The sequence below is a fragment of the Mesoplodon densirostris genome, chromosome 5, assembly GCF_025265405.1.
Source record: "Mesoplodon densirostris isolate mMesDen1 chromosome 5, mMesDen1 primary haplotype, whole genome shotgun sequence".
NCBI classification, from domain to species: domain Eukaryota; kingdom Metazoa; phylum Chordata; class Mammalia; order Artiodactyla; family Ziphiidae; genus Mesoplodon; species Mesoplodon densirostris.
In genome coordinates this window covers 3,373,225-3,399,926 of record NC_082665.1, presented here as the reverse complement: position 1 = coordinate 3,399,926, position 26,702 = coordinate 3,373,225, and the positions used below count along the sequence as shown (strand labels likewise).

At 52.1% G+C, this 26,702-nt stretch overlaps 1 protein-coding gene across 1 annotated transcript in view; it reads left to right on the top strand.

The window, feature by feature from the left end:
* The window catches only part of SLC37A1 (solute carrier family 37 member 1), a 68,180-nt gene that overhangs the window by 10,817 nt on the left and 30,661 nt on the right, over nt 1-26,702 (top strand). The window contains exons 3-9 of the mRNA XM_060098452.1: nt 4,592-4,673; nt 12,781-12,913; nt 13,562-13,640; nt 17,584-17,719; nt 19,211-19,287; nt 20,208-20,374; nt 25,115-25,152. Coding sequence (XP_059954435.1) covers nt 4,592-4,673; nt 12,781-12,913; nt 13,562-13,640; nt 17,584-17,719; nt 19,211-19,287; nt 20,208-20,374; nt 25,115-25,152 — 712 coding nt within the window. The remainder of the gene's footprint in view (nt 1-4,591; nt 4,674-12,780; nt 12,914-13,561; nt 13,641-17,583; nt 17,720-19,210; nt 19,288-20,207; nt 20,375-25,114; nt 25,153-26,702) is intronic.

The window sequence follows — 26,702 nt, the reverse complement described above, 5'->3', positions numbered from 1 at the left end:
GAGAATGCTATCTATTGTTACAGAAAGTAAGTGGAACACTGATGAAGTAAGGGTTTAACTAATTCATATTTAATTGTATTTGCTTAATATTCATAAGCCTAAATGTAACACAAAGCAGAAATTAAAGTATCGGATTATATTCGTTTCCTGGGGCTGCTATAACAAGTCCACAAACTGGGTGGCTTCAAAGAACAGAAATTGGGCTTCCCTGGTGGCGCAGTGGTTGAGAGTCCGCCTGCCGATGCAGGGGACATGGGTTCATGCCCCGGTCCGGGAAGATCCCACATGCCGCGGAGCGGCTGGGCCCGCGAGCCATGGCCGCTGAGCCTGCGCGTCTGGAGCCTGTGCTCCGCAACGGGAGAGGCCACGGCAGTGAGAGGCCCGCGTACCGCACACACACACACAAAAGAACAGAAATTAATGTTCTCACGGTTCTGGAAGGCAGACGTCTGAGATCAAGGTGTTGGTAGGGCCGCACCCCCACGGAAGGCTCAAGGGAAGCATGCTTCCTTCCTCTCCCCGTTTCTGGTGGCTGCTGGCCGTCCCAGTGCTCCTTGTCCTGCTCTACCTGCATCACCACATGGCCTTCCTCCCTGTCTGTCTCTGTGTCTCCCCATGGCCTTTTATAAGGACACGGAGCTGGATTTAGGATCTTAGTGGATTTTAGGTCATACGTGAGTTAAGTATGACCTCAGCATAACTAATTACATCTGCAAGACCCGATTTCCAAATGAGGCCACGTTCTAAGATTTATGGTGGACATCCATTTGGGGGGGGACAGTATTCAACCCACTGCAAGATGGATAAAAGGAAACAAATATTATCCAAAGTCCTTGCTTCACAGGTGATAAAGGAAGAAGGTGGACAAGGATAGAATTACAAGATGGGGAAGGGCTTCTGGAGGGCTGTTTAGTCCTCATAACCCAGGGTGATCCTGCAGAAGTAAAAAGTCTGCTCGCTCTCCAGGACGGGGGTATTGCCATGGCCACTGGGAAGGCACCGGCCCCACAGTGGTTTAAAAGTGACCATTGGGGCTGTGTTTAGGCCTTCCAGAAGTGGAAAACTCAGCCTCTAGCTGCGGGGTCTTCCCCTCTCCTCAAATCCTACGTAATAAGATGAGGAAAGAGAGAGGAAGGATTTGAAAACAGAGGGAGTAGGGTTGGCCTGATACTGGTGAAATGAAAGATCGGGTTCCTCTTTAGGAGACATACATTCTGTGTCTAGGAAACTCCCGGTTTGCAGGGTAGGTTGACCCTTTGCCCTGATTCTGCAGAGCAGGTTCCCTCCGAGAACCCTGCTAACCGGCAGGCCGGTACTCTTCCCAAAGGGGCTGATTCATCAAGGTGGTGTTTCACCTCCACCCAAAACTAAACTGAAAATGTCTGGAGGCAAGTTCTCCACCCTGTAGCCCTCGGTGTTCTCGGGGCTTCCATGGCTGTGCTCCAGCGTGTGGCATCCCCCAGCACGGGGCGGTCATGGGAGCTACTTCCGCCCCTGCAGGCTCTGGGCAGGGGAGCATCACATGCAAGACCGCCCGCTAGACAAGAAGACAAGGGCCCAGGAACGGCTGCTGGGTTCCGATAACCTGGACAGCTTGACAGCCTAGGAATGAATGCAGGTGTGTTAGGGCCCCAGGGGTCTTCAGACCTGATCGAGGCATATGGACGAGCTCGTTATTTCGGGGTTTATTTATTCTATTTAATAAATATATTAAATGCATTTAATAAAACTAGAATATTTATAAGTGGAATGTTCTGGGTAGAGAGTGGAGACCATGAACCTGAGGCCCATTTTCGTTTTTAATTTATTTATTTAATTTATTTTATTTCTGGCTACGTTGGGTCTTTGTTGCTGTGCATGGGCTTTCTCTTGTTGCAGCGAGCGGGAGCTACTCTTCGTTGTGGTGCACGGGCTTCTCATTGCGGTGGCTTCTCTTGTTGCAGAGCACGGGCTCTAGGCACGCGGGTTTCAGTAGTTGTGGCTCGCGGGCTCTAGAGTGCAGGCTCAGCGGCCATGGCTCATGGGCTCAGTTGCTCTGCGACATGTGGGATCTTCCCAGACCAAGGCTCGAACCCGTGTTGCTGCATTGGCAGGCGGATTCTTAACCACTGCACCACCAGGGAAGTCCCTCAAGGCCCATTTATGTAGACCCGCTCTTTCTAAATCCTTGTGAGCTGGGTGATGATGAAATTCAGAGTCTCCTGGCCGATGGCACACCTGTAAGCTGGTTGTATATAGCATCCTTGAGGGCTCCAAATCCTTCTCTCGGACTCTGATTTGGGAGGGGCTGGAGGTAACTCAGACTGAGAATATTTTCTTACTCCTTGTGGAGATGGGAAAAGGGAGCTCTGTACCCAGATGGGGGCCGATCGGGGTCCCCCACAGTCCACACTAGCCCTAGCAAGTGGGCATCAAGCAACCAGTGAGTCTAGCTATGGGCTGGAAATTCGGGTGTTGAAAGTTCCAGTGGCCTAGAACCTTCATAAGCTGGTGCAGGGGAGCAGGGGCTGGGATGCGGAGAGCTTCCAGCAAGGAATTGAGAGACCTCCACCCCCTACCAAAACGGGTGACTTTCAGAAACACAAGGACAGAGGCCTAGACTTTTGTCACAGGTCTGCCGTACTTGCATAGTCTGTGTTCTTTGCGATAGACGACACACTCACTTGGTTATAGTTTCACTCTTTTCCTACCTGCTCATTGGCAGGGGCTCGAAGAGCAAAGAATCCTAGGAAAACCATCAGTAAATGTTTCCTTGATGAAGTCGGTGTGGTGTGCCCTCGCTAAGCGCAGGTGTTCCAGAGGTTGAAGGTTTGAGTCCCACGGTACTACCAAGCCTTTTTTCCCACCTGAACTATGACCTTTTGTTAAAAAGCTGGCAATATTTATTTGACTCCTGCCTTTTCTGGTGGCCAGGGAGCCAGACACCCTCAGGAGTCCTCGTGTTAGTCCAGAAAGCTACCCTTGAGAAGTAAATCACAACACTGGAAATGTGGGTGGGAGACAGGAGGAAGGTCCCCTCCTCATCGAGGGTCTTGAATGAGCTGCGTCCCCGGGGGCCGTGGCCCCCTGCAGCCCTTGTCTGTTCCGTGGCCCCTGCGTCCGCCTTGGGTCATTACGGGTTTAAGCCCGCACGCAGTTGGAAGGTCACTGGCCTTTCCAGACCAGAACAGGACGGGTCTTCACGGTTAGGGGCGGGGCCTCAGGACGCAGAGGGCCCGCCTTCCTGCTGGGTACTGCTTGTCATCATCTCTTGCCAAGGACTTTTTCCTCCTGACCCGTTGTCTTCCCCGAAGGGCCGCTTTTCTATAGGGTGGTTCAAACATTTAGAACCACATTTAGACCTGAATGAACTTTCATCTTCTTGCTAAAGTATCTTCTTGTCTGTAGTCTCCACACACCTCAGCACTTCCTCTCGAACTGCTTTTCTCATAAACCAAGAGCAGCAGCAGGGCTTTGGGCCAATAGTTTGTATGCCATTGGCCTTATTCATAGCTTGTCAGCGTCACTGAGTTGTTCTCACCGAGGCCGGTGAAATAGTTATATTTCTGCCTTGCTTGTGTCCTTCCAAAAAGTAAAAAATAAATATGATCTTAAATGCCCAGGGTAGCAGGCTTATAAGTCACTTGCAGTTGATTTTGTTACAAACTAAATCATCATTCCTTTTTGTCTGCTTTGTAAACCCATGTGTACATCTGTGTCCCAGGTTTCTCTTTGATTAGTTTTTCTCATGATGGTTTAAAATAGTTTCAATTAACAAAATAAAAGTGGCACATTTTTAAAATATTGTAGTGGTGTTATAAACAGGATTGATCTTTGATGTAGCACTGAGTAAAAAACATACGGCATAAGGAAATTTAAGAATACTGTTGTAATGGATTCTTAATGCACCTTTTTTTTTATTGAAGTATGGTTGATTTACAACGTTGTGTTTAATTTCTGCTGTACAGCAAAGTGATACATGTATATGTTCGTTATACATATATATGTTCATTTTTATATTCTTTTCCGTTATGGATTATCACAGGATGTTGACTATAGTTCCCTGTGCTATACAGTAGGACCTTGTTGTTTATCCATCCTCTATGTAGTAGTTTGCATCTACTAACCCCAAACTCCCAGTCCATCCCTGCCCTCAGCTTCCCTCCCCCTTGGCAACCACAAGTCTGTTCTCTATGTCTGTGGGTCTGTTTCTGTTTTGCAGATAGGTTCATTTGTATCGTATTTCAGATTCCACATATAAGTGATATCATATGATATTTGTCTTTCTCTTTCTGACTCACTTCACTTAGTATGATAATCTCTAGGCCCATCCATGTTGCTGCAAATGGCATGATTACATTCTGTCTTATGGATGAGTAATATTCCATTGCATATATGTACCACATCTTGTTTATCCATTCATCTGTCGATGGACGTTTAGGCTGTTTCCATGTCTTGGCTATTGTAACTAGTGCTGCTATGAACAAACATAAGGTGCATGTATCTTTCCGAATTATGGTTTTGTCTGGGTGTATGCCCAGGAGTGGGATTGCTGGATCATATGGCATCTTATATTATTTTATGTCACCCCTGCCACTGTTTTGTGTTTCAGGTACAGAGCCTTCATTTTTATTTTGACATTTTTGCTGTATGCAAGTTTTCACTTATCTCGAAAGCCTATCAGCATAGTTAAGGTAAGAAATCATTAAAAGCACTCGCTGTCATTTCCTGCCTGTAATCTCTGTAAGGAACTAGTAAGCCGGCTGGGGGAAGGGGAGTTTGGGCGAGAGCAGTGAGATAAATGGAGAAACTGGATTGTTGAGAAGCAAGGTATTTTGCTGCTTTGGTTTTTAGTTTCTCTTTTCTGAAATTAATAGCTTTAAAATGGTTTTAGGATTTATAATTTCAGAGGTAGTATACTTTCGGTTATATTCGTTGACTGTTTCAGAATTCTAAAGCTTAATTAAATATCTGTTCTGTCCTGTGTGAACTTTCCCTCCAAATATATCCAGTCTAAAAATGTTCCCCAAATCGCTTCTACGGTCATTAGGCTTTGATCCTAAGTCTGGCCGTGGTGGTGTTTCTCCATTATTCTTAGAACACTGAGTTTCTGTGTGAGTCATGGGTGGGCAGGAAGGTATTAAGCAGGCATTTAACTTGGGGAAAAGAAGATTAAAGGAGACAATCCTACGTAGTAGCCAGTTGTACCCTGGGAAAAAGCAGAGTAGTTTTCTCACCCTCACTGGCATGCCATCATTTTGCCTGCAGACTGTCAACTGGCTTGAAGGGCTGCTGAGCCTTTATTATAGAAGGGACGAGGACATCGTCCAGGGCCAAAGGTAGTTCATTTACAGCCCCACTGCCCCTCCCTCACTTTCTCCTCATTGGCCGGGACGCAGGTCCAGGACTGTAATTCCATTGACCTTTGTAGCCCTGCTTCCTGTGCTCCCCGGGTCGGGGGTGGGGAGGAGGGGCCGACTGCTGCACAGCTGTCCTCTCGGGCTCCCGGCGGGTGGCAGAGGCAGTGCCGAGGCTGTTGCTTCTCTGGACGGTTCTGTGCTCCCCGGTCTCTAGTAACTCCCAGTGGGCGTGAAACATCTTCTGTCTACTCCAAGGATCCTAAAATTCCTCCTTGACCCCTAGTAAGGAGGAATTTCCCCGACCCTTCAAGTCGCTTGTAAACTTCTCCCTTTTTTGATGTACAAAGTTTGAATAACTATGGCAATCTTTGCAGACCTTTTACAATGCAGTTTTCAAAAAAGAGAAAAGGATGGGACAGGAGAGGGTGGGCCCTCATCCACTTGACCAGTGTCTCTAATATCATTACCAAGGACCAACCCACCCCTGTCAACTTAAATACTACTAATTCCTGTCTTCCTGGTTAGGGAAATACACATATGGCTCAAGAAAAAGGCAAGTTATGAAAAGGAAATAGACCATTGAAGGGACCTTAGAAAGCGCCTAGAACTGAAGGAGCCGGCGGGGTTGGGAGCCTTCCTGAGGCTCCGATGGATCCTGGAAGGCTGGGCGTGGATCCTGGGGCCAATCCTGGCCTGCTGGGGGCATCGCGGTGCTGCAGCAGCCGGACAGGCGCAGGGCCCGTGTTGGGACCAAGGCAGCATGCTGAGGGGGGCTGGCCACTGGAGGGTCTCCTTCTGGTGGTCACGAGGGTCCCCATTTAGCCAGGAAGGGAGGCGGCATCGTTCCAGGCCACTCTCCCGGCTTCCCCATCGGGGGCTTGGGGCTTAGTGATGAGGGGTCCGGCTCTTAGTTCAGTTTTCATCAGTCACGGTGACTGCCACTGGCCGAGCCCCGCGCCTGACAAGGGGCACGCCTCCCTTATTTAATATCATCGTCACGGCAGTCCTATGAGTGTCCTTTTGAGGAAACAGACTCTGGAGCCTAATTCCTCTGTGCAGGCCAGGGCCACCGCAGGTGAATTCCACGGGGTCGGGCTGACTCCAAGGTCCGTACCCTTACCCTCCCTGCCACAGGGTCTCTAGGGCAGGTGTAAGAAGCTGGGTACAGTCGCAGCATCACACCCAGATGTTCTTCAATGCGCAGATTGTCTGACTTAGCACCTTAGACGTGTCTGGATGTGGATTGGCCTGACGCAGAACCCCGGGGCTTCTTTGCCTTCTGAGATAAATAAGATGTCACACTACATATGATAACTTTCTTTGTAATGCCTTACAAGGCTTTCACATGCTTTATTTAGCTCATCTTATTTATAAAACTAGAAGTAGTAATGGTGCTGTTGACCCAAGGATCAGTCTGAATTATCTATAACCTATATTTATTAGCACATTATGAGCAAAACAAAATATATTTGCATACCTGGAATTGATCACCAGGGGTGACGAATCATAAAGTGATTCATATTCTTTAGTGTCACTTACAGTGACGTGACATGTCGTGGTGGCATGAGGCTACTCTGTTTAGACTTAGTTTAACCACTGATGAAACCTTTCATTTTTCTCTGATTTTAGCATATAGCAAAAAGGAAAAATAAGTGATAGTGATGAAAACAGGGCTGGGAGGAGGTGGGGTTCCAACCCCGCTCTCTTCTGAGAGCTGCTCCAGCCCCAGCCCTGCCTCTTAACTGGCGGCCAATGGGCAGGTGGGGTCTGCACGCTGCCCGAGGGACACACTGGGTGGCTCTTCCCTGGCCCCCCACCCCCAGGGTGGGCCAGAACAAAAGCCTGAAAGCAGAGGGTTCTCGGGAAGAGCCTGAGCTGCAGGGGATCCAAGGTCCCCGAGAGGAGCCGTCCCATTGACCGGCCTGAGTGTGAACGTCCAGCCCTCTCTGCACACACAGGACCCAGGAAAAGAAAGCCGTGAAATCCTCAGTGGCGGACAGAAAACAAAGCCTGAAAGGCTGGAAGTGCGTACCTTGGCTTTGGGTGGGAAACTTGCTATCTGGAAAGTTCTACTGTTCCCAGTATTCGTATTTAAATAGGACACAACTCCAATGAAAATCTCAGCAATGTCTTTTTTAACTGAATAAAATAATCTTAGAGTTTATGTGAAAAGAATGACCAAGAATTAATTACCAAGGAAAGTGTGGAAAAGGGAACATTTTTTAAGCCACTATATCAAATTATTATGGTATTGCATGAGGATAGACAAAGAGGTCAGTAGAAAAGTATAGAAAATATTGTGGAAACATACAGTAGAATGGCTGACAGAGGTGATGGGAAAAGTATAGTTCATCTAAATAAATGGTGTTGACACAACTGCAGATTGATCTGGAAGAAATAAAGTTGAACCCCGATCTTATAAAGAATAGATGGATGGATTAGAGATCTAAATGTAAAAAATAGAAAGTAAAAATCCAAGAACAAGATGATGTCCATCTTAGGGGTATGAAGTTGGGAAATCCAAAGGAATGATGGGCGGAGGGGGTGAAGAGGCAGTTCACAGACAAGGGATATACCACTTTATACCCACAAAGTGACAGAACACCTAAAAGAGTAATAGCCCCTGTTGCTGTCAGTGATGGCGGGAGAAGACTTTCAGGTGTGGGTGATAGAGATGTGAAGCGTTACGGCCTTTTGGAAAGCATCTGGGTAACACCTGTTGAAATTAAAGATGCTTGTCCTTCAGTCCTGCTTCTGGGAATCTTGTCCATAAAAATGAAAGCGCCAGCACTTAGGAGTATTTGCGTAAGCATCTTTTTTGTAGCATTGTCTGCAATTTTTTTTAAAGGAAAAAAAAAAAACCTGGCTATTATGTGAACTTAATCAGCAGCTGAAAGTTTGAATAAATTATGGCACATCCATATTCTGATATGTGCAACTACTTAAAAGAATTCATTAGAGCCAAACCAGTTGACTCAGAAGGATTCCCAGCAGGTATTTTTGAGTAAGAAGAGTCAAGGTGGACATAAGTCCATGTAGAATGATCCTATTAAAAAAAAATAGACAGTGACCCAAAAGCTTCCCTGTGTATTTCTGTACACCTTTGTGAGTGGGTGTACCTTTGCATATGCAGGTGTGTGTCTGGTCTGTTTTCATGTGGCTCCTGTGAACTGACCACCTCCAGGTGCTATTGTAGATGGGGCCCAGGTTGTCTGTTCTTCCTGTTTTGAGCACCGTCTCATCCACTCTTGCTGCTGTAACAAAATACCATAGACTGGGTGGCTGTGGACAGCAGACGTTTGTTGCTCACAGTTCTGAAGGCTGGACATCCCAGATCAGGGTGGGTGCCAGCACGGTCAGTTTCTGGTGAGGGCCCTCTTCCAGCTTGCAGACGGCCGCTTCCTTGTAGCTTCACTTGGAGGAAGGTTGAGGAGCTCTCTGGAGTCCATTTAAAAGAGCACTAATCCCATTCATGAGGGCTCCACCCTCATGACCTACGTACCTCCTAATACCGTCACCTCAGGGGTTCGGTTTCAACACATGAATTTTGTGGGAGCACCAGCATTCAGAGCATAGCCGGCACCAGAACTTTCATTTCTCTTCTAGGACTTCTTTTGCATAATGCTTTGGAGAGTTCTTTCAACCCAGAGCTTTATAAAAGGCGTCTAAAGGACTAGTTAAAATAAATGGACCCACACAACCTAAGGAACCCTAGAAAATTTACTAAACATATGCACTCTGTATAGATTATGTACACACTCAAACGGACACACGCGTGCACGTACGTGCACACACACGAAACTCTGTGTGTCGTTCAGAGGTGAAGTGAAGCTGACACAACCCCTCTCCTCCTGATGAGGCCCGAATCCCCGGCTCTCCATCTCCTGCCCCTCTCCCTGTCACCTCTCAGCATCTTCTGGACCCCTTCCCCATTCCCACCGGGCTGTCTCCTCCGTCACAGGCAACGAGCAGCTCGCTGTAGCCTTGGCCAGGGAACCGAAGAGCCCATGTTTTTGGAATGAATGAGCGAATAAAGAGTTTCTCAGGGTGAAGCTGCTCAAGTTCAGAGTTTAGCGTGTAGAGTCTTCATTAATGTACATTTATATAAGAACATTGGTGCCTAAGTGACTGCACCGGCTGGTGTGTGTGGAGCTTACGGGGAACATGTCTGCTGCAGCTCCAGCTGCCCAGCGCTGGGGGTGGAGGGCGCTAGAGAGGGGATCTGTAGATGGGAGGTAAGTGCACACCCCCGTGTCCCTGCCCCTCCCCACACACGGTGCTTCGTGACGTCATGGCTGTTTTCTGCATCCTTCCATCGTGTCCACACCTGTCTTCTCTCACTCCCCCCCCCGCCCCCCTTCCAGTCACTGGTGTCTTGCGGTTTATTGTGTTGTTGCCGTTGCTTTGTGTATTACACAGACATTTTTAAACACTTACGAGCCCCAGGCACCTGGAATGTTCCATTCTGCTCTTCCCCCCTTGTCGTTTCACAGCCGTGTTTCTCGGCTGCCACATTGTCTTTTGATTGATCGACTTTTAATCACGCCTGGTGTATTTTGATTAATTTTATGTGTTATCTGTGGAAAGGCACGTGTAAGAAATGTGCAAAGGAGACTGCTTTTATGAAAGCAAAGGACTAGCTCCCCACCCCCGAAATGATTTTATAACATGGTAAGAATCAGTTCACCTGGTGAGTTTTCTGTCTGACAAACTTAAGTTTATCTTAGTTTCATTAATCCTTAATTTTCCTGCAAACACCAGGTTTGGGGAATAAAACTCATTGAAAAGTTAAAATATGGCAGTCTTATTAAAAGCTAACATGTGGTCCTTTAAATATCCTCAGAACTCTTTATGCTCAAGTAATGTTAAGTATTTTATTGCTGTTGCTTCCGCTTTTCAGTGGAGTGGGCTGGAGATTGCATTTCTCATATGAAGGAGGAGGGCTGGGGGGAGAAGGGAGCTGAATGAGCTTAGGGCCAGCTGGAGGCCCTGGGGTGCCCCGGTGTGTGTGCACCCCAAACAGCTGCCAGTCGCTGAGCCTTTCTGAGGGCAAGGGACCCGGACAGGAGCTCTCTGCACACACCTCCACGTGCTCATCTTTACAGCAGCGCCGGACGGGCCGCACTGTGCTGGCTTCTTAAGGGGCCATGGGGAGTCCCCGTGAGTCGGCCGAGGTTGGAAACCAGCACAGCAGCACCAGTATCCCGGCTCAGAGCCCGTGTCCCTGACCGGCACCTCTCATCCCGGGACAAACCAAAACAGAAAGCCTCTTCTGCTTGTTTATGAAACAAGAAGGGATGCTTTCTAATCCTTTATATCCCCCGTGGATGGTGAAGGAGGGTGTGGACCTGCCAGTGGGAGCCGCGTCCCTAACGGTCCTCTTCCCGGGCTTCCATGTAAGGCGTGTGTTAGGGGGTCCCCCTCAGCCCGTGGGGGTCCTTGCGTCCTGCCTGTGGCTCCCGTATTGAAAGGTGAATAGACAGCATCACTGGTGCCTCCGGGCCCGGCTGGCTTCCAAGAGAAGCAGCAGAGACAGGTGGGCGGACACACCTGACTTCTGAAGGCAAAGAGGAGAAGGAAATTATCACCTCAGGCGGGGGGGGAAGTGCTGGAAATCCAGCAGAAAGGCAGGGCTTCCCCGTGTCCCCGTCCCAAATTCACAGCCACGTCCACAGTTTCTCAGGCGGGCAGGCAAGGGGCTCTGAGGATCCCAGGATGACAGCGCCCGGCCTCCACCACTGGGGAGTGTGAGCTGGGCTGAGGAAAGCTATTTGCAAAGTGTTACTTTGAGTTTGGAAAGCGGAACCTTGGCTAGTTTTAGCGGAACCTTGTGTTTAAGTTACAACAGAGCAGCCCAGCGATGATGACAAAGCCACGTGACCACAGAGTGGCTGGGTCCCGTGTGCCAAGGCCAGGTCTCGGGGGCGTGTGTCCATGTAAAATCAGGTGTCCCACCGTGGCTGACCACAGCCCTAGCAAGGCGGCCTTTTAAAGGAGATCAGCCTCTTTAGTGACCCCCTCCTGAAGAGGCGGGGTACCCACAAAGCGAGGGTGGTGGACAGGCCTTCTGGCTGCCCCCCACCTGGTGGACTGGGGTGCAGCTCCCTGCCCTCTGCCCTGTGTCTTGACCCCGGGGTAGATGCTCCTTCCGGGGCCAGCCTTCCTCACAGCCCCCCAGGCCCTCTCTCAGGTCGCAGCTCACTAAAGGACGCCCCTTCAGGACCTCTGCTCCCGCTGAGGGCCACCTCCTTGACCTTGAGGAAGCCTCCTTTCTGCCCTCGCTCACACCTGATGGATGGGTTCGTCTGAGCCCCGTGTAGCGGAAACCTCAGAAAGCACCCAGCAGGGGAGAAGTGGGAGCCCGGGGCCACCTGGGAGGGGACACGTGTGACCCCCAGGTGGCACCGCAGGCGCATGGAGTCCTGTCTGCTGCCCCTTGTGTTGCTTTTTTGTTGGTTTTTTTGTTTGTTTGTTTGTTTGTTTTGTGGTACGCGGGCCTCTTGCTGTTGTGGCCTCCCCCGTTGCGGAGCACAGGCTCCGGACGCGCAGGCTCAGCGGCCATGGCTCACGGGCCCAGCCGCTCCGCAGCATGTGGGATCCTCCCGGACCGGGGCACGAACCCACGTCCCCTGCATCGGCAGGCAGACTCTCAACCACTGCGCCACCAGGGAAGCCCCCCTTGTATTTTAAGGAACAAGTCACCTGTTACTCAGGTCCCCATAACAGGACAGCCCCGGCTGCCCTGCGGCACTTTTCTGGAAGTGTGGATGCCTCCTTAAGGAGCACCTTGAGCTAGTTTTAGGGGGAGTTTTGACATGTGATTTGCACATAGTAAAGTGCACAGATCTGCGGTGTCTAGCCTGGCAAATATTTACATGCTCACCTGGGAAATCACCTAGGTTAAGGTCTGGTCCCTGTCCAGCTCCCTGTGCCTGGTCCCCGTCACTGTTACCCTTCTCTAGGTGACCACCATTCTCGCCAATGTCACCTGGATTTATTTCCCTCCTCCTGAGCTTCATAAACAGAGTCCTCCCATTTGTGCTCCTTTGTGTCAGGCTTATTTTGTTTCGAGATTCGTCCTCATCCTTGTGTGGACCTGTAACTTGTAGTCAGTTACATAAATCCAGCAAGATGAATCCATTCTTCCGTTCTGGGCAGCTGGTCCCCCATGCTGCCCAGCTGCTCTGAGCAGTCGTCTCTGGGTGGCCCGGTACAGGCTGCGTCGGCTGTGTCTGTGCTCAGGAGGGGACGGCCACTAGGGAGCTCGAGAAACCATCCTCGTTGGTAGGCACTCTGTGGGTCCCCTAGACACACCGCCCTAGAGGTGCCGTATCCCCCTAGAACGCAGTCACCCTAGGACAGCTGTAAGGAGAGGGGCGGCTGAGCCCCACCTGAGTGCACTCTCTCTCTCTGGCTTCTGTCCTCCCCATGGATATCCCAGGGTGAGCTGCACAGCTACTGCACGGCTTCATATGAGGGGGAGGTCGGATTCAACAGCCAGAGCCGAAAAGCCGGGGACACCCCCACTCACCAGCTCCCAGACAACGGGACCGACTGCGGCTGGGCCCCATTTGGTGAGTTCTCCGTTCGTCCCCCTGCTTTCCTCCCGTGGCCGAAGCTGGCCATCCCTGCAGGCCTCCTCCCCAGGTGGCAGTCCCCGAGCCGGCTGGCTGGTCTCAGCAGCGGTGACGATGCTGTCAGATGCAGCCGCGCGTCCAGGTGCAAACTAACCTCTCCTCCCAGCAAACCAGCCTCGCACCTTCAGCGGCCGCACGTTTCCCGTGCCCATGTGCACAGGTGTCGCTCAGTGGTCAGATCTGCTGAAGGTCATCTGCAGGTTGCATTTGTCCAAGCTGGAAGTTAGGACTTACAGAGCGTAAGCTGTGGGTGGAAAGAAGAGAGCAATCTCCGAGCTGTGGTGTGGGGCTGGCCTGGGGGGCCCGGACCACAGCCGGCGTAACATGTGAAACAGAACAGAACCCACAAGCTCACCGCCAGCAATGGGGATCTGACCTAATGGGAGTAATGTTTATGTAGCGATTATTGGAAACATGGTGACTCGATTTCCAGTTGCTGTATTTTCTGTGTTCCCTTCTGAGGACGCCACCCAGACGTAGAGGGCAGAGGCCTCGTATGTCACTGTACCTCTCCTGGACATAAATTGGTATTCAGTGAAGAGTAAACAATACTCTCCTTTTCCTGTTGCTTTTCGCCCCGTGTAGATCAGGAAAACTACCAGCAGCTGCTCGGCGCCCTGGACTACTCTTTCCTGTGTGCGTACGCTGTTGGCATGTACCTGAGGTAGGTCTGGCCAAGACTGCAAGACCCAGGTGGTCCGCTGGATGCAGAGCGCGGCTCAGGTACGCTGAAGACGCGGCCCCGTCCGCGGGTGGCTGGTCCTCCAGTCTCTCCTCAGAGACAAGGATGAGATGGAAGCCAGCGCACGGCCCGGGTGTCCTGCTGATCGGGCAGACTGTCCTCAGACGGCTTTCCTGGCCCCGGGGTTGGATGCACCGTGAGCCCTGCCGGGACCCGGTCACCCAGGAGCAGGGCACTGGCAGCTCCCCACCCGGCGAGCGCGGCAGAGCCTCCTCTCCTCTGGTTTCAGGGGCCGCCGTCTCTCTCCTAGCCCCGCCTGGCATCAGAGCAGTTCACACAGCGGGTGCTTGGCATGTCCACCTGGATGCCCCGCCAGGCTGGAACAGAGCTTCCCCTGAGCGCCAAGGCCGTCCTGCCTGGCGGTGGGAGGTGTGGACCCCAGAGGCACGTTGCTGGGATTTGATCCCGGCTTGACTGCCCGCTTGGGGGGCTTTGGACGAGTTACCACACCTCCTTGGGCCTCAGTTTCCCCTTTGCAAAATGGGAGAAACAGTAGTTCTTAACTCACAGGAGTGTGGTGAGGTTTAAATGAGTTAGTACACGCAGAATGCTCGGAACAGGGCCTGGCCCGTGCTGTGTTCCCAGCGTCTGTTACATACGATCGTTACCCCATTTTTTTTTTTTTTTTTTTTTTTTTTTTTTTTGCGGTACGCGGGCCTCTCGCTGTTGTGGCCTCTCCTGTTGCGGAGCACAGGCTCCGGACGCGCAGGCTCAGCAACCATGGCTCACGGGCCCAACCGCTCCGCGGCATGTGGGATGTTCCCGGACCGGGGCATGAACCCGCATCCCCTGCATCGGCAGGCAGACTCTCAACCACTGCGCCACCACGGAAGCCAGTTACCCCATTCTTGATCCAGTTCTGAATTGGCCTAGGGAGGTGGTAAATATTAGTGGGTAATAACAGGACATGCAGTCGGCCGGTTAAAAACTGCTATGGTGTCAGTCCAGCCAGGTTGAACAAAAAAAACAAAACAAAACTTACAGGGACTAAGGCCTTTAATCCAAAGAGGGCTTTGTTCAGAGACACAGAGTTTTAGAGCTTTGGGAATCTCTGGAATCCCTGTAAATGTTTACCTTCTTCCCTGAGATCCACCCAGACTGTGTTATCACCGAGACCTGGACCCCCTCCCCAGCTCAGGACCGTCTGGGTGTCTGGTACCCAGACAGGCGGTTTCTGCTGATGGAGTGGCTGTCACCCCTTTGTTGAACTTGCACATCTGCATAGAGCTGCAGGGTTTGTCTGAGTGCGGAATGAATCATACGGATGCCGCACAGAATGGGAGCCCAGCTGTGGAAAAGGACGGTGTAAGCCTCAGGCGACTTAGGGCGTGAGCTGCAACCGGCCGCCAGCTGTATTCCATCCTGTGGTCAAATATTTATGTTCTAAAAACCGCAGTTTTACTGGACACCAATAATCAATAATATAAAAAGACCCCAAGGTTGGAGTGTGTTTTTCTCAGTTACTAGAAAACACTAGTTAAATGTGGTTCTCAGCTGGGAGTGATGTTGTCTCCTAGGAAACTTTTAGCAATATCTGGAGATGGTTTTGGTCGTCTCAGCCGGAGAAGGGGTTGCTACTGGCATCTGGTGGGCAGAAACCGGGGTGCCGCTAAGTGTGCTACAGGACACAAGACAGCCCCGCGCCACAAAGAGTTACCCGGCCCAACACGCCAAGGGTGCTGAGGCTAAGAAACCTGGTTTGAATAAAGTGGTTTTTTTAGTGCTTATTTATTGGCAAAGATCATTCTTCATGCAACTCGCCAACGAACGTTCTTATTAAATAATTTTATTTTATTATGAAGTAGTATTATTTATTTCATAATAACCTAATGTGAAATCCGCAGTGGACTCATGACGGGGATGAGGGTGTACCCTGCTTCCTTGCATGCTTCCTTGCATGGCTTCGTAGTGACATCATGACACATTGCTAGCGAGATGGATGGTGTTAGTGTAGCAGATAACTCAGACGTGGTGGCACCTTCGCTAACCCAGGTCATTGCCGGCAGGTTCAAGCAGGTGTGGCGTGGCCTTTCTTACCTGTAGGAGCCTGATACGATGTGGAATGCTGTCCATTCCGTTAGGCCTTTTCTTTAAAACTTTAAAATAGAGACCAAATTGAGTCCCAGTATTGTCTAGCGAGACTAGAGGACATTTGTAAGCCCCAGCCGATGGCACTAGCTTGCAGGAGGCCCATCTGACTCTGACACTTACTCCGTGACCTTGGGCAGGTCCGCGACCTCCTCTGGGACACGTTCCCTCTTCTCTGACCTGAGCAAGATGAAATAGATAATTCCTTTAGCTCTGGAATGCTCTCGAGTTTGTATGTGATCAATTTCTACTCAGCTTAAAATTGGACCTGAATGCTGTTTACAATTTTAAATTACTTCCTGCTTTAGTGTTTAATAGGTCATTTGCATGATACTAGGTTGATCTTCTTTTTCTTTGGTAAATTCTGAAGGAAGATCTCTCTGGGGTATTTGTTCTTGAGATGAAAGACCAGAATTTTGGAGCTGGCTCCCAGAGTACTGTTCACGGACAGGCAGGCATCATCCTTCATTACGTTTCCTATTTATCTGACTCCTAGAATGATTATGTGGAAGAAAACGAGACCCACAGAGTGTATGTAAGGATTGCAAAAGGCTCACAGTCCTTTGTGATTGTTCTTCAGCCCTTTATTCACTCAATAAGTCACAGTGTCAAGCTGTTCCATAGTGACATGTCCTCCAAGGCAGTAAAGGACGTATTTCATATGGCATTGGGTAGTGAGGTGTGATGGTGGTAAAGGCCTGTTGACTGTATGTCCCAGTATGAAACTGGAGATTTTCGCCCTCCCTGGCAGCACTGGAGCCGTTTGATTGAGCACCCACTCCCTGCCAGGCACTTAACCGAACTTATCTCGTTTGAGCGCCCGGGCAGCTCGAGGAAGCAATTCTCCAGAGGGATTAGCTCTTTATGGCGTCACGTTGCTGTTCGAAGAAAGCATGGAGGCTTTGCCCCACGTTTCAGACTTTACCTTAAGGAAAAGGCTCTGTCTTTAAACCAGATCACAGTGCTTGTGGCCAGAGGGTCGTCGGCAAGAGAGCCTCTGGCCTGGCCGCTGATGCCGCGGCTTAATGCCAGCCCGAGGGCCAAGAGACGTGCTCAAGGTCACAGGTGACCCCTTTTCATATTTGTCTACAGTTCGACAGTGGAAATCTTAAAATACTCTCTACATTCACGGGCTGTTGTTTATATAAAACAGGATCAGGGCTTCCCTGGTGGCGCAGTGGTTGAGAATCTGCCTGCCAATGCAGGGGGCACGGGTTCGAGCCCTGGTCTGGGAAGATCCCACATGCCACGGAGCAACTGAGCCCGTGAGCCACAGCTACTGAGCCTGCACGTCTGGAGCCTGTGCTCCGCAACAAGAGAGGCCGTGATAGTGAGAGGCCCGTGCACCGCGATGAAGAGTGGCCCCCACTTGCCGCAACTAGAGAAAGTCCTCGCACGGAAATGAAGAACCAAGACAGCCAAAATTAATTAATTAATTAATTATTAAAAAAAAAAACAAAAAACAGGATCAGCTAGCAGGACAAGTTTTGGGTTTTGTTTTTTTCATTGGCAGGCATCATATATGTCAGAGCGTTTCAGTTTTATTATTTAACAGTGACTTTTGTTAGAAATAGAAAGTCTTAAAAGGTGTTGCCAGTTTCTGGTTAATAAATGCTCCACTGGAAAATAATTGCGATTAAAATTTACTGGAAATGGGAGTGCTTTCAGGTTCTAAAAGCTCAGAACGTGAAAGCATCCAGAAAGGAATCGCTGGGTCATTTACATTACGGGTGTGTTTGTCTTCTCATATTTGTCTCTCTTTTTTCTCCCTCCTCAGTGGCATAATAGGGGAACGCCTGTCAATTAGGTATTACCTGACTTTCGGAATGGTGGCCAGTGGTACTTTTACTGCCCTGTTTGGGGTAGGGTATTTCTACAACATCCACAGTTTTGGATTCTACGTGGTGACCCAGGTAAGGTCTGGTCCACGGCTCACCATGCATGGGATTTCCGTGATGAGCCAGACGGGGTGTTAATGTCACGGGTCCCCAGCTCTGCCAAGAGAGAACGTGGCAGGTGGTGGGAGTGGGCGCAGAACTGTGTCCTGGCTGAGGTCAGGGTCAGCGCTGGCACATCCAGCCCCTCTTCTCTGCTCTGCTCTGAAATGCCAGCAGCCGCGCAGTGCTTCTCAGTTTCAGGAGTTGCCGCCTAAAGAATCCTGTTTGTTGGGACCCCAGCAGGGGGACTGAAGCAGGAGGCCCTTCTGAGTCCTGCCTTAATTTGGGTGCATTTGAGATGTTCTGTCTTGTGTCAGACTTGACCGCTCTGGGGTTGGGGGGATGAGGGGCGTGGTGAGGGGAGGAGGTTGAGGGGACTCGGGGATAGTCGGCAGTCGGGCAGGGTTGGGGGCAGTCAGCGGGGCGGGGGGAGGGAAAGGCGAGGGCCTAAGGGTGCTGCAGGGGAGTGAGGGCCAGACGAGCATGCGGCCCGGCCCTTCCAGCGGTTCCTGGAACTCTTGGCTTTGCCCCTCCCCACAGCCCTGTGGATAATATTGGCTAGAAATGGGAAATGACTTGAAACAATGCTCAGCTTCCGAGGCTCTCCAGACACAGCCCAGGGAGATGTTGCAAGGTCATCAGGGCAAATTGTATGTAATTCGCTTGTAAAATTTTCACCATAGGACTTGAAAGAGTTTGGCTGTTTTAATTACCAAAGCGATGCACACTTTATGGTGATACAGAAAATCAGAGAGAAGGAAAAACCTGTTTCCCAGAGTCCCAGCACGTTCCTGGAGGGAAGGCTGAGCCTGGCTGGCCCTGAGGCTGGACCAGCGTCTCCCAGTCCGCCTCTGGAGCCTGGTCCTTCCCGGAGGCAGTTGGAGGAGGCTGCCCCTGAGGCCCCCGAGGCTAAAGCAGAGCCAGTTGCTGATACACTTCCTAAATCCCTTCTTCAAACAAAAGCTCCGGGGGCTCTTGGCAAGTTGCAGAAATCATTTCTCTAGGCACTAGGTCAAGGTTCTGCTCCCTTCGGTGGATCCTTAGCAACAGTACCTTCTTCACGACGTAAGAAGGGAAAACGTGCAATTTACAAGCCACCCTTATGGTATCATCACAGTTCTGTAAAAAGGAGAGGGTTTTTCTCTTTTCATAAAGTTTTAGCTTGGAAAGAGAGCGGACAGCTTGACCCCAAGCTGTTAACAGTAGTTCATCTCCGAGCAAGAGATTTTCTTTTCTTTTTTTTTCTCTACTTACTCTAAAAATTTCACAACAGGCACGTACGACTCTCGTGGTAAGATGTCTGCGTATATTGTTAAAATACACGTCTGGCTGTCGAGGCTCATATCGAATCGGGTTCTGCTCCTTCCTTTTGTGAGAGTCCCCACTGGGCGCCCAAACCCCTGAGGCCAGGCTCCCGGGTGTGGGTGTCCCCGCCTCAGTGGTCTCTTCCTTTGCCCTCTGTCACAGATCATCAACGGACTGGTACAGACCACCGGCTGGCCCAGCGTCGTCACCTGCCTCGGCAACTGGTTTGGAAAAGGGAGGTGAGGAAGGCAGCCCTGCTTCCAGCAGCGTTCGTTTCCAGAAGATTCTGATGAAAAGCAGACCGCTTTATGTTTAGTTTTTCTTTAGATTCATTACAGAAAAAAAACACGTCAGGCTACTGTATGAAATAAGATGACTGAAACCTCTGGGTCTTGAGGGTCTAAAATTCAGGCGGGCCTCTGTCCCAGAGATGCGCCCCCGTTGTGGGCAGGGTGGAGTCTGGGTCATCTGCGCAGCCAGCCAGCAGCCCGGGCCTCACCTGGCGTCCTGGGAACCTGGGAGAAATGCAGTCAGGGCCTTGCCCCAGGCCTTTCGAAGCAGAAGCTACATTTTCACAGGACTGAAAGACACAGGGAAGTGTGACCTGTCCAGGTCACCCAGGGCCTGGTAGCAGAGCTGTACCCAGCCTCTGGTGACCTCACTGCGGTCAGATTCCATCGTAACGTCTGTGTGACAAGCAGCACGGCCAGGCCCACGGTTAGGAAGTGGTCCAAGATGCCGGACAAGATGGGGAAACTAAAACAGGAAACTCACTCATCCAGTCTTATTAAGCCCCGTTCATCTGGCAGGTTCTTCAACGTGAACTTTGGTTCATGGGATATTTCATCAAATGATTGTATTTAGATTGCAAAGGCACAAATTTAAATTGGGGGCCTTCCAAGAATTCTAGGAAAAGGCCTCTTTCTTCTCTTAATCATAGAACGAGTAAGCTCAGAGAGATGTAATTATGCAGCCGGAGGTAAGTGAAGATACTGTCCTCGTGTAAGCACCCCTGGTCCCAAGCCTTGCAGAGGGGGCGTGTTGCCCTTTTTATTTCTACACCAGCTCTTACGCTGTGCAGGCACCGTTGTAACCTCACGTACTGATCCAGGTAAGCCCCGAGGCGTCATTTGCCACCTTGTGTTTTGCTGTGTTGCAGGCGAGGTTTGATTATGGGGGTCTGGAATTCCCACACCTCTGTGGGCAACATTCTGGGGTCCTTGATCGCTGGCTACTGGGTGTCCACCTGCTGGGGCCTGTCCTTCGTCGTGCCCGGGGCCATCGTGGCAGCCATGGGGATAGTGTGCTTTCTCTTTCTCATAGAACGTAAGTACCGGTGGATGATGACCTCTCCCCGGGAGGGCTTTGCGGGGGGGGGGGCGAGCTTAGGAGAAGAGGCTGCTGCTGCTGCGTCCCAGGCAGGGTTGGGATTGTCCAGCTCTCCCTTGCCAGAAAGACTTCCTTCTTAGGTATAGGCTTCCCTGATGAGCCGTTGCTCTCCGGGTCTTGCTGGATTTTCTGCTGTTTCCTGATTTCTAGAGTAACCAGTGTTGAAACTCCTCCCGCCCTGTCCTCTGGCCCCGCGGCACTGGGCATGCATGGCCTTCCGCCACGTTGCTCACTGCCCAGCCCACGTGGCGGCACCTGCTCACGCCAGTCTTGCCGTCACAAACTGAAATGTGCCTCACCAGCTTGTTTGCCTTCTGATAAGATATATCCTCGACAATGTTTTAAAACCGTGACATGACTTAAGATCATATACCTTAGTTAGGTAGTGTTGTACCAGAAAATCCAAGCCTTTGTTCCATCCTAGACTCAATCCCAGACTTTTGTTTTAATTGAATTTTAAATTAATTTTTAAAATAGAGATCGGCAGGACAAGCATTCCTAGCAATGACGCTAATGATAGAGAAGCAGGTGCTGCTTTAGCTGTTACATGTCAGGGTGCTCTAAACCCACGAGCTACTCTGATGAGTTACATTTCGCGTTTGCCTCTTTGATTTGGCTTAAAGCCAAATAAAACCATTTGGTACTAGGTAGCTCCCACTGTCAGCTCCCAGGTAGGGATGCTCCGGACTCAGATGACTTCATCCCTGGGGAGCGTTAACTGTAGCTTCAGCTTTGCATGCGGAGTTGCCGGTTTTATCATCCAAAAGGTTAAGGCACTGTGAAGTTTCTCACTTCCTTCTTCTTGTTGCTAATGCGAACCTTTTCATTTTTAAAATAACCGCCATTTAGTGGAGCACACGTGCGGCTCTCAGGCCAGTGTGTCCTGTCAGTGAAGAAGGAAGCCAAGGTTAGATGAGGGCTCAGACGCCCCCCTCCCCTGGGTGTGAGCAGAGGGCACGGGGTTGCTCAGCTCCCGTCTTCACCGTTTTCTCCGGGGGCCCAGTAAGCTTTTAGCCACATCTCGAAATGGCCCAAACAAGTGAATTGTTAAACAGATAGGGGGCCGGGGGGAGGGTGGGTATTGTGACTTCCTTGCCGACATGCCGACCTGTGGCATTAACTGTCGCTTGTGAGTCACCGGAGTTCCGGGAAGGATCATCGTGTCACCTGGACTCTCCAGGGGCTGCTTCCACACCATCACCTGGTCAACGACGCGCTTCCTCTATGTTAGGGCAGGGACCCCCCCGCCCCCACCCCCGCCGCCCCGGCGTGCCTTCGGCCTGAGGTCCAGAGTCCACGGTGGCTTTTATTTTCTTCCTCAACTGATAAAGGGGCGGAGTGACAAGGAACGGAGGGCATGGCACTGGACGGGAGCTTGTTTGCTGTGGCCAGGGCTCTCAGCGCGAACACCACTCGGCTCAGTCATCCTGGGCGGGGCAGGATTTCCAAGAACGCGGAAGCCCTGGTTTGGTCTTTTGTAGTAAAATGAGAGCATCCTCCCCACTGAGCCGCCGCTCTTGTAGCTTCCGAGGGGGCGGGCGAGGCTGCTTTCCCACAGCCGGCCATCCTCTCACCCCCTCTCCTGTTTCCATGGTGACCGTGGGGCTCTGCCTCCCTCCCCCCTCCACCCCCGCCCCGCCCCGCCCAGGCCCACTCTGGGATGAAATGCACTCGCCCAGCTTCCCCCAGGACTGTAAGGTGTTCCCGGGAGATGTACTGGTACTGACTCAGGACAGATGAGCACTCGGGCCCCCCCTTGGCCTGTGGGCCGCCGGCCTCAGCGGGCAGTGAGGACGGACGGGGCCCTGGGGGCCGCGGGGAGGGCGCTGTGGGCTGAGGTCCGGGCCACAGAGGCCGTTCTCTCCTCCTCCCTCAGCCCATCGCATTCCCCTGGGCCGTGCTGGTTCTCTTTACCTGGGGTCTTAGCCTTTAGCCGTCAGGTGTTCAAGGTCAATATGTTCAGGGTGGTGCAGGATCGTCCGTTGAGTTCCGTGTCCCCGTTCCTCACGAGGCCGCCAAGGATTTCCTCCCACTGGGCCTCCTTTCCTGCCCTCACGCCTGCGCCCTCCTCCCGCTCTCCCCATGGCTGGGGCAGGGCCCTCTGTTGTCCCGCGAGCATCACTCAGTCACCTGGTCCTCGCTGTCTCTGCGTTGGGCCGGTCACCTCTCCCCGGGGCTGGCCGGCTTTGTCAGACCGCCCCCGGCTGCTGCTTCTGTCCTTGCCTGGCCCCCGCCCGGGTCACCAGGGCCCAGCTTGTGCGGCCTGGGGCACCTTCCGGACTTCGCGTTTCTCCACCTTGCCTCTGGACGTCTTCCTCTTGAGCTCAGGCCCTGGAGGCACTGCTCTGCGCACATGACGTGGACAGGACGCCGGCCGACCGTGCCTCTGACGCTTCCCTCTGGGGGCAGCTCCTGCAACCGGCCTCAACGGGAGGAGGCATTTCTGTGGCCCCCTAACCCTCCCACGCTGGGACCCGGCACCCAGGGCCCCGTGTCCACGAGTGTCTCAGCGAACGGAGAGAAGCCGGTTCGCAGGCTCGGACACCCTTACTCCTCCTCGCTCAGCACGAGCCGGGCCCGTGGGAACGAGGCCTCCTCCTGGGCCCGACGTCGCCTGTCAGCCTGAGTCCACTGCAGGCACAGGCCTGCTGCTCTAACAGAGACCCTCCACGGCAGAACGAGAATCAGACCGCCGGGCCCTTTCTGCTGAGGGGATTGGTACCTGTACTTCCCTGGTGACAAGGAGGTGGCGTCTGTATGAGTGACGATGAAAGCCAGCTGCAGGCAGTGACCGGCAAATCCTGTGTCCAAGGGCAGAACACTGCAGAGAGGGGAGACCGGAGCCACGTGCATCTCGGTGGTTTGCTTCGGCTCCCTCCCGGTCCCCAGTCCCCTACTGCAGGGTGCGCGGGGAAGCCCCAGGAGCGCCCCTTCTCGTGACCAGCAGTGAGGGACCGGCTCACCCGTTCCTCCTTCCTGCCGGGGCTGGGCCCAAGGGACAGGGCACCCCATCCACAGGCCCCTCCAGGGCTGCCTGGGAAGCTGCCCTCAGACGTGTCCCAGCCAAGGGTCACTGGTACTAATGTCCTGCAGGGTGAAAGCCCAGGAAAAGCCATGTCCTGGGGACCAGCCATACCCCATCGAGACTGACCCTGGGGCTCACAGCACAGCTGGGGAAAGCCACGGGCTGGGGAACTGCTGATGTCACTGCACACCCCCAGGGCCATCGGGACCATCAGGGCTCCCCAGGCCCACCCTCCGCAGAGGGCAGCGGGGAGGAGCCTCCAGCCCAGGAGCACATGTGGTCCAGGGGCCCCTCCGCGGTGTCACCCTCTGTATCTCGCGGGAGGGAACGCCGCTGTGGGAAGTTTAAAGCCCTGTGGCTCGGTTTGTGTTTCAGGGCGGTTAAACTGTCTCACCAAAAATTATAAAAAAGACCCGGGTTCTGGGTGATGGGGAAGGAGCAAAGCTGTTAAAAGGCGGCTGTCTAGATCCTCAAGAAGTGGAGTCTGCTTGCCAGGGCTACTCGTGGCCCTAAGCCTGGCTCTCATTCCCGGGTCACACCAGCGTGATTTTAAAGTACGAAGATGGAAAAAAAAAAAAAAAAAAGTACGAAGATGAAAAAAGCCTAGCTTCTGGTTTTGTTCGCTTCCTCATGTCCTTCCCTCTGTTGACAAAAAGTTAAGCAGTGGATGTAAGAAAAAATGGGAAAATTTTATTCAAGCCAAATTTGAGGATTCTAACCCAGGAAGAGCATCGCAGAAAGCTCTGAGGACTGTTCCGCCCATTAGAAGTCAAGGCACAGTTATGTAAGGTTCTTGAGCCCGAGGGGTTATTGACAGTTTACCTAATCCAGGTCTAAGTGGCATCGTGGTGGGTCATGTGACCCCTTACAAGATGAGGAAGGACTGTGATCTTTAAGGAGTTGTCTTGTGGATGCTGGGAGAATGTTGCTCCTCTTGGCTGCACAGGTATTCCTGCTCACGGGGGAGGCTGGGTTGATGCCTAATGCGGATACATGATGCACGGTGTGGGGGAGAGGACGCCAAAGGGCAGAGAATCATTTTTATGTGTAAGTTTTCCTTGTCTTGCTGTAAAACATGAATTTTATTTCACACCGCCTTGCATTTAGGTAAAAGGCATTTTGTTCGATTTCAAGGTAGATGTTTTGTGCCCGCTAATTTTATTTCTAGTTAATTCCATAACATTAAGTGACATCCCAGATGTTATTCAGAACCCACTACTCTGATCTGCTGGTCATGTTTTTCTAGTTCCTTCTGATACTTACCCTTTAAATGTATCTTACATGGCTTGTCACCATAGTGTACTGATGCTCTGCTTATTTTTATTTGTAAACTATCTTCCATATTGGAAAGCAAGCTTCATATTCGTGACAATTTGCGTTTGTCGGTGCTGGTTTCATACTCTCCTGGCTTCAGCGCGTGGGGATCAGGCAGTCACGGGGCCCGAGTGAGGGAAGGGGTGCGTGTGGGTTCTCGCAGGGGTGGCCGAGCTGCGCCTTCACCCCACCAAACATGCTGCCTCGTGCATTGCCTTTTTTCTTAAATTGTTGCTAATTTAGTAAAAGCATCAGAGGGTGCCTTGTTTTGGTTTACTTTCTTGTGTCGGAGGAAACACCCAGCCGTGGTTCACACTGTTTCGTGTTTGGTATTTCAGATCCGAAGGACATCGCCTGTTCTTCCTCCCTGGCCACGGTAAGGACGTGCTCCCTGCTTCTCGTGTCTTCAGTATGGTGTGCCGTCTGCCAGGTGTCTGATGACTGTCACCATCCTGGCCCTGTCTGTCCTGTCAGTGGGTAACAAAGTATGGGCACAGGTCCTTCCCTCAAAATATCGGCAGTTTTAGAAAAAGATTAATCATAATGAGAACAACCAAAACCAGACGAGAAGCTTGGTGCGGTCTGGGTTAAGGACTCAGAGAGTGACCAGGAGCTGGGGACCGGCCGGGCCTCACAAGGAGCGGGGACATCATACCTTTCCTGGGCGGGTGTCGTGGTGTGACTACAGGATGATGCAAAGCTAAGCTGGCTGACATCACTTGAAACTGGCGTCCACACCTGGCAGGTGGCCTGTTAGGATCGCCCAGCACCAGGACCACATTCCCCGGGTCATTGTCACTGCTCACTGCCACCCCTTTCCTGACCTGCTCATGCCCAGCTGGTGAGCGACCCTGTGGTCTTCGCGGCCCTGGAAGGGCGCTTACCCCGCCAGCGTCCGCAGAGGTCTCTGCCTACCCCCAGGTGACAGTAACTCTGGGAGCTGCGCAGGCCAGCTCCCCGCCCCTGGCCTCAGGGCCTTGCTCCTGCAGTCCCCTCCCCTGGCCTCTGGCTTGCCCTGTCTTCTCTGTCGATCCCAGCATGGCTGTCGCCCTCGCACCCGGTTTCCTGCTTACCTTAGAGTAGACCCCCCGAGTCATGCTCCCTGACTGCCCTTGCCTGACTCCCCTCCTGTCCTCCGGCCTCCCCCGCTCTGCCAAAGCCACCCGCCAGGGCCCCCAGCAGCATGGTCTGGCCGCGTGTGGCTGGCACTCTGGCCTCACCCCTGGCCTGTCACCAGCGTGTGATGTAGTGGTCTCCTCCCTCCATGAGAGGCTCCCTTTGGGGGCTTGTAACACGCTCTGCTGCTTCTCTGGTAACATGCAGAGCGCTTTGCTGGCCCTACTCTGCGAGACCCCCAAACGTGGGAGCCCCCCGGCCTGGTCCTTGGCCCCTTCTCCCCTCGTTCCTGCTCAGCATAGGAGATCCTGTGCGGGCGGGGCCTTCAGCATCCTCACAGCACCTCTGTGTGCGTTGATGTGGAGTCCCCAGCATGGTCCTCCCCCCTGAGCTCCGTGGTCATAGGTCACACCGCCCACCCGACATCCCCACAGAGGCGTCTGTGTGTCTTGCCAGACTTGACACAACCAGAATGTTCTCTTTATTTTCACCCCATAAACTTGCTAGGCCCCTGGCATTCCCTGTGTCAGTCGGAGAACCGCTCTCCGCCCCTTGGACAGGCTGGATCCAGAGGACTCATCCCACCTCCTCCTTCCGTCAGCCCCGTGGCCCATCCATCACCAGGCCCGTCAGCTCTGTGTGTGTGTGTGCACGTGCACATGTGTGTATGGAATCATCCTTGTGCACAGCTTCAGACGTACAGGAAAGCATACCTGTGCTAGAGGTGTTCCTGCACTTGTGTGTGTGACCTGGGGCCCAGGCTGTGTCATCTTCCCCTGCTGAATCCTCCCTGACAGCTCACTGAGCCTC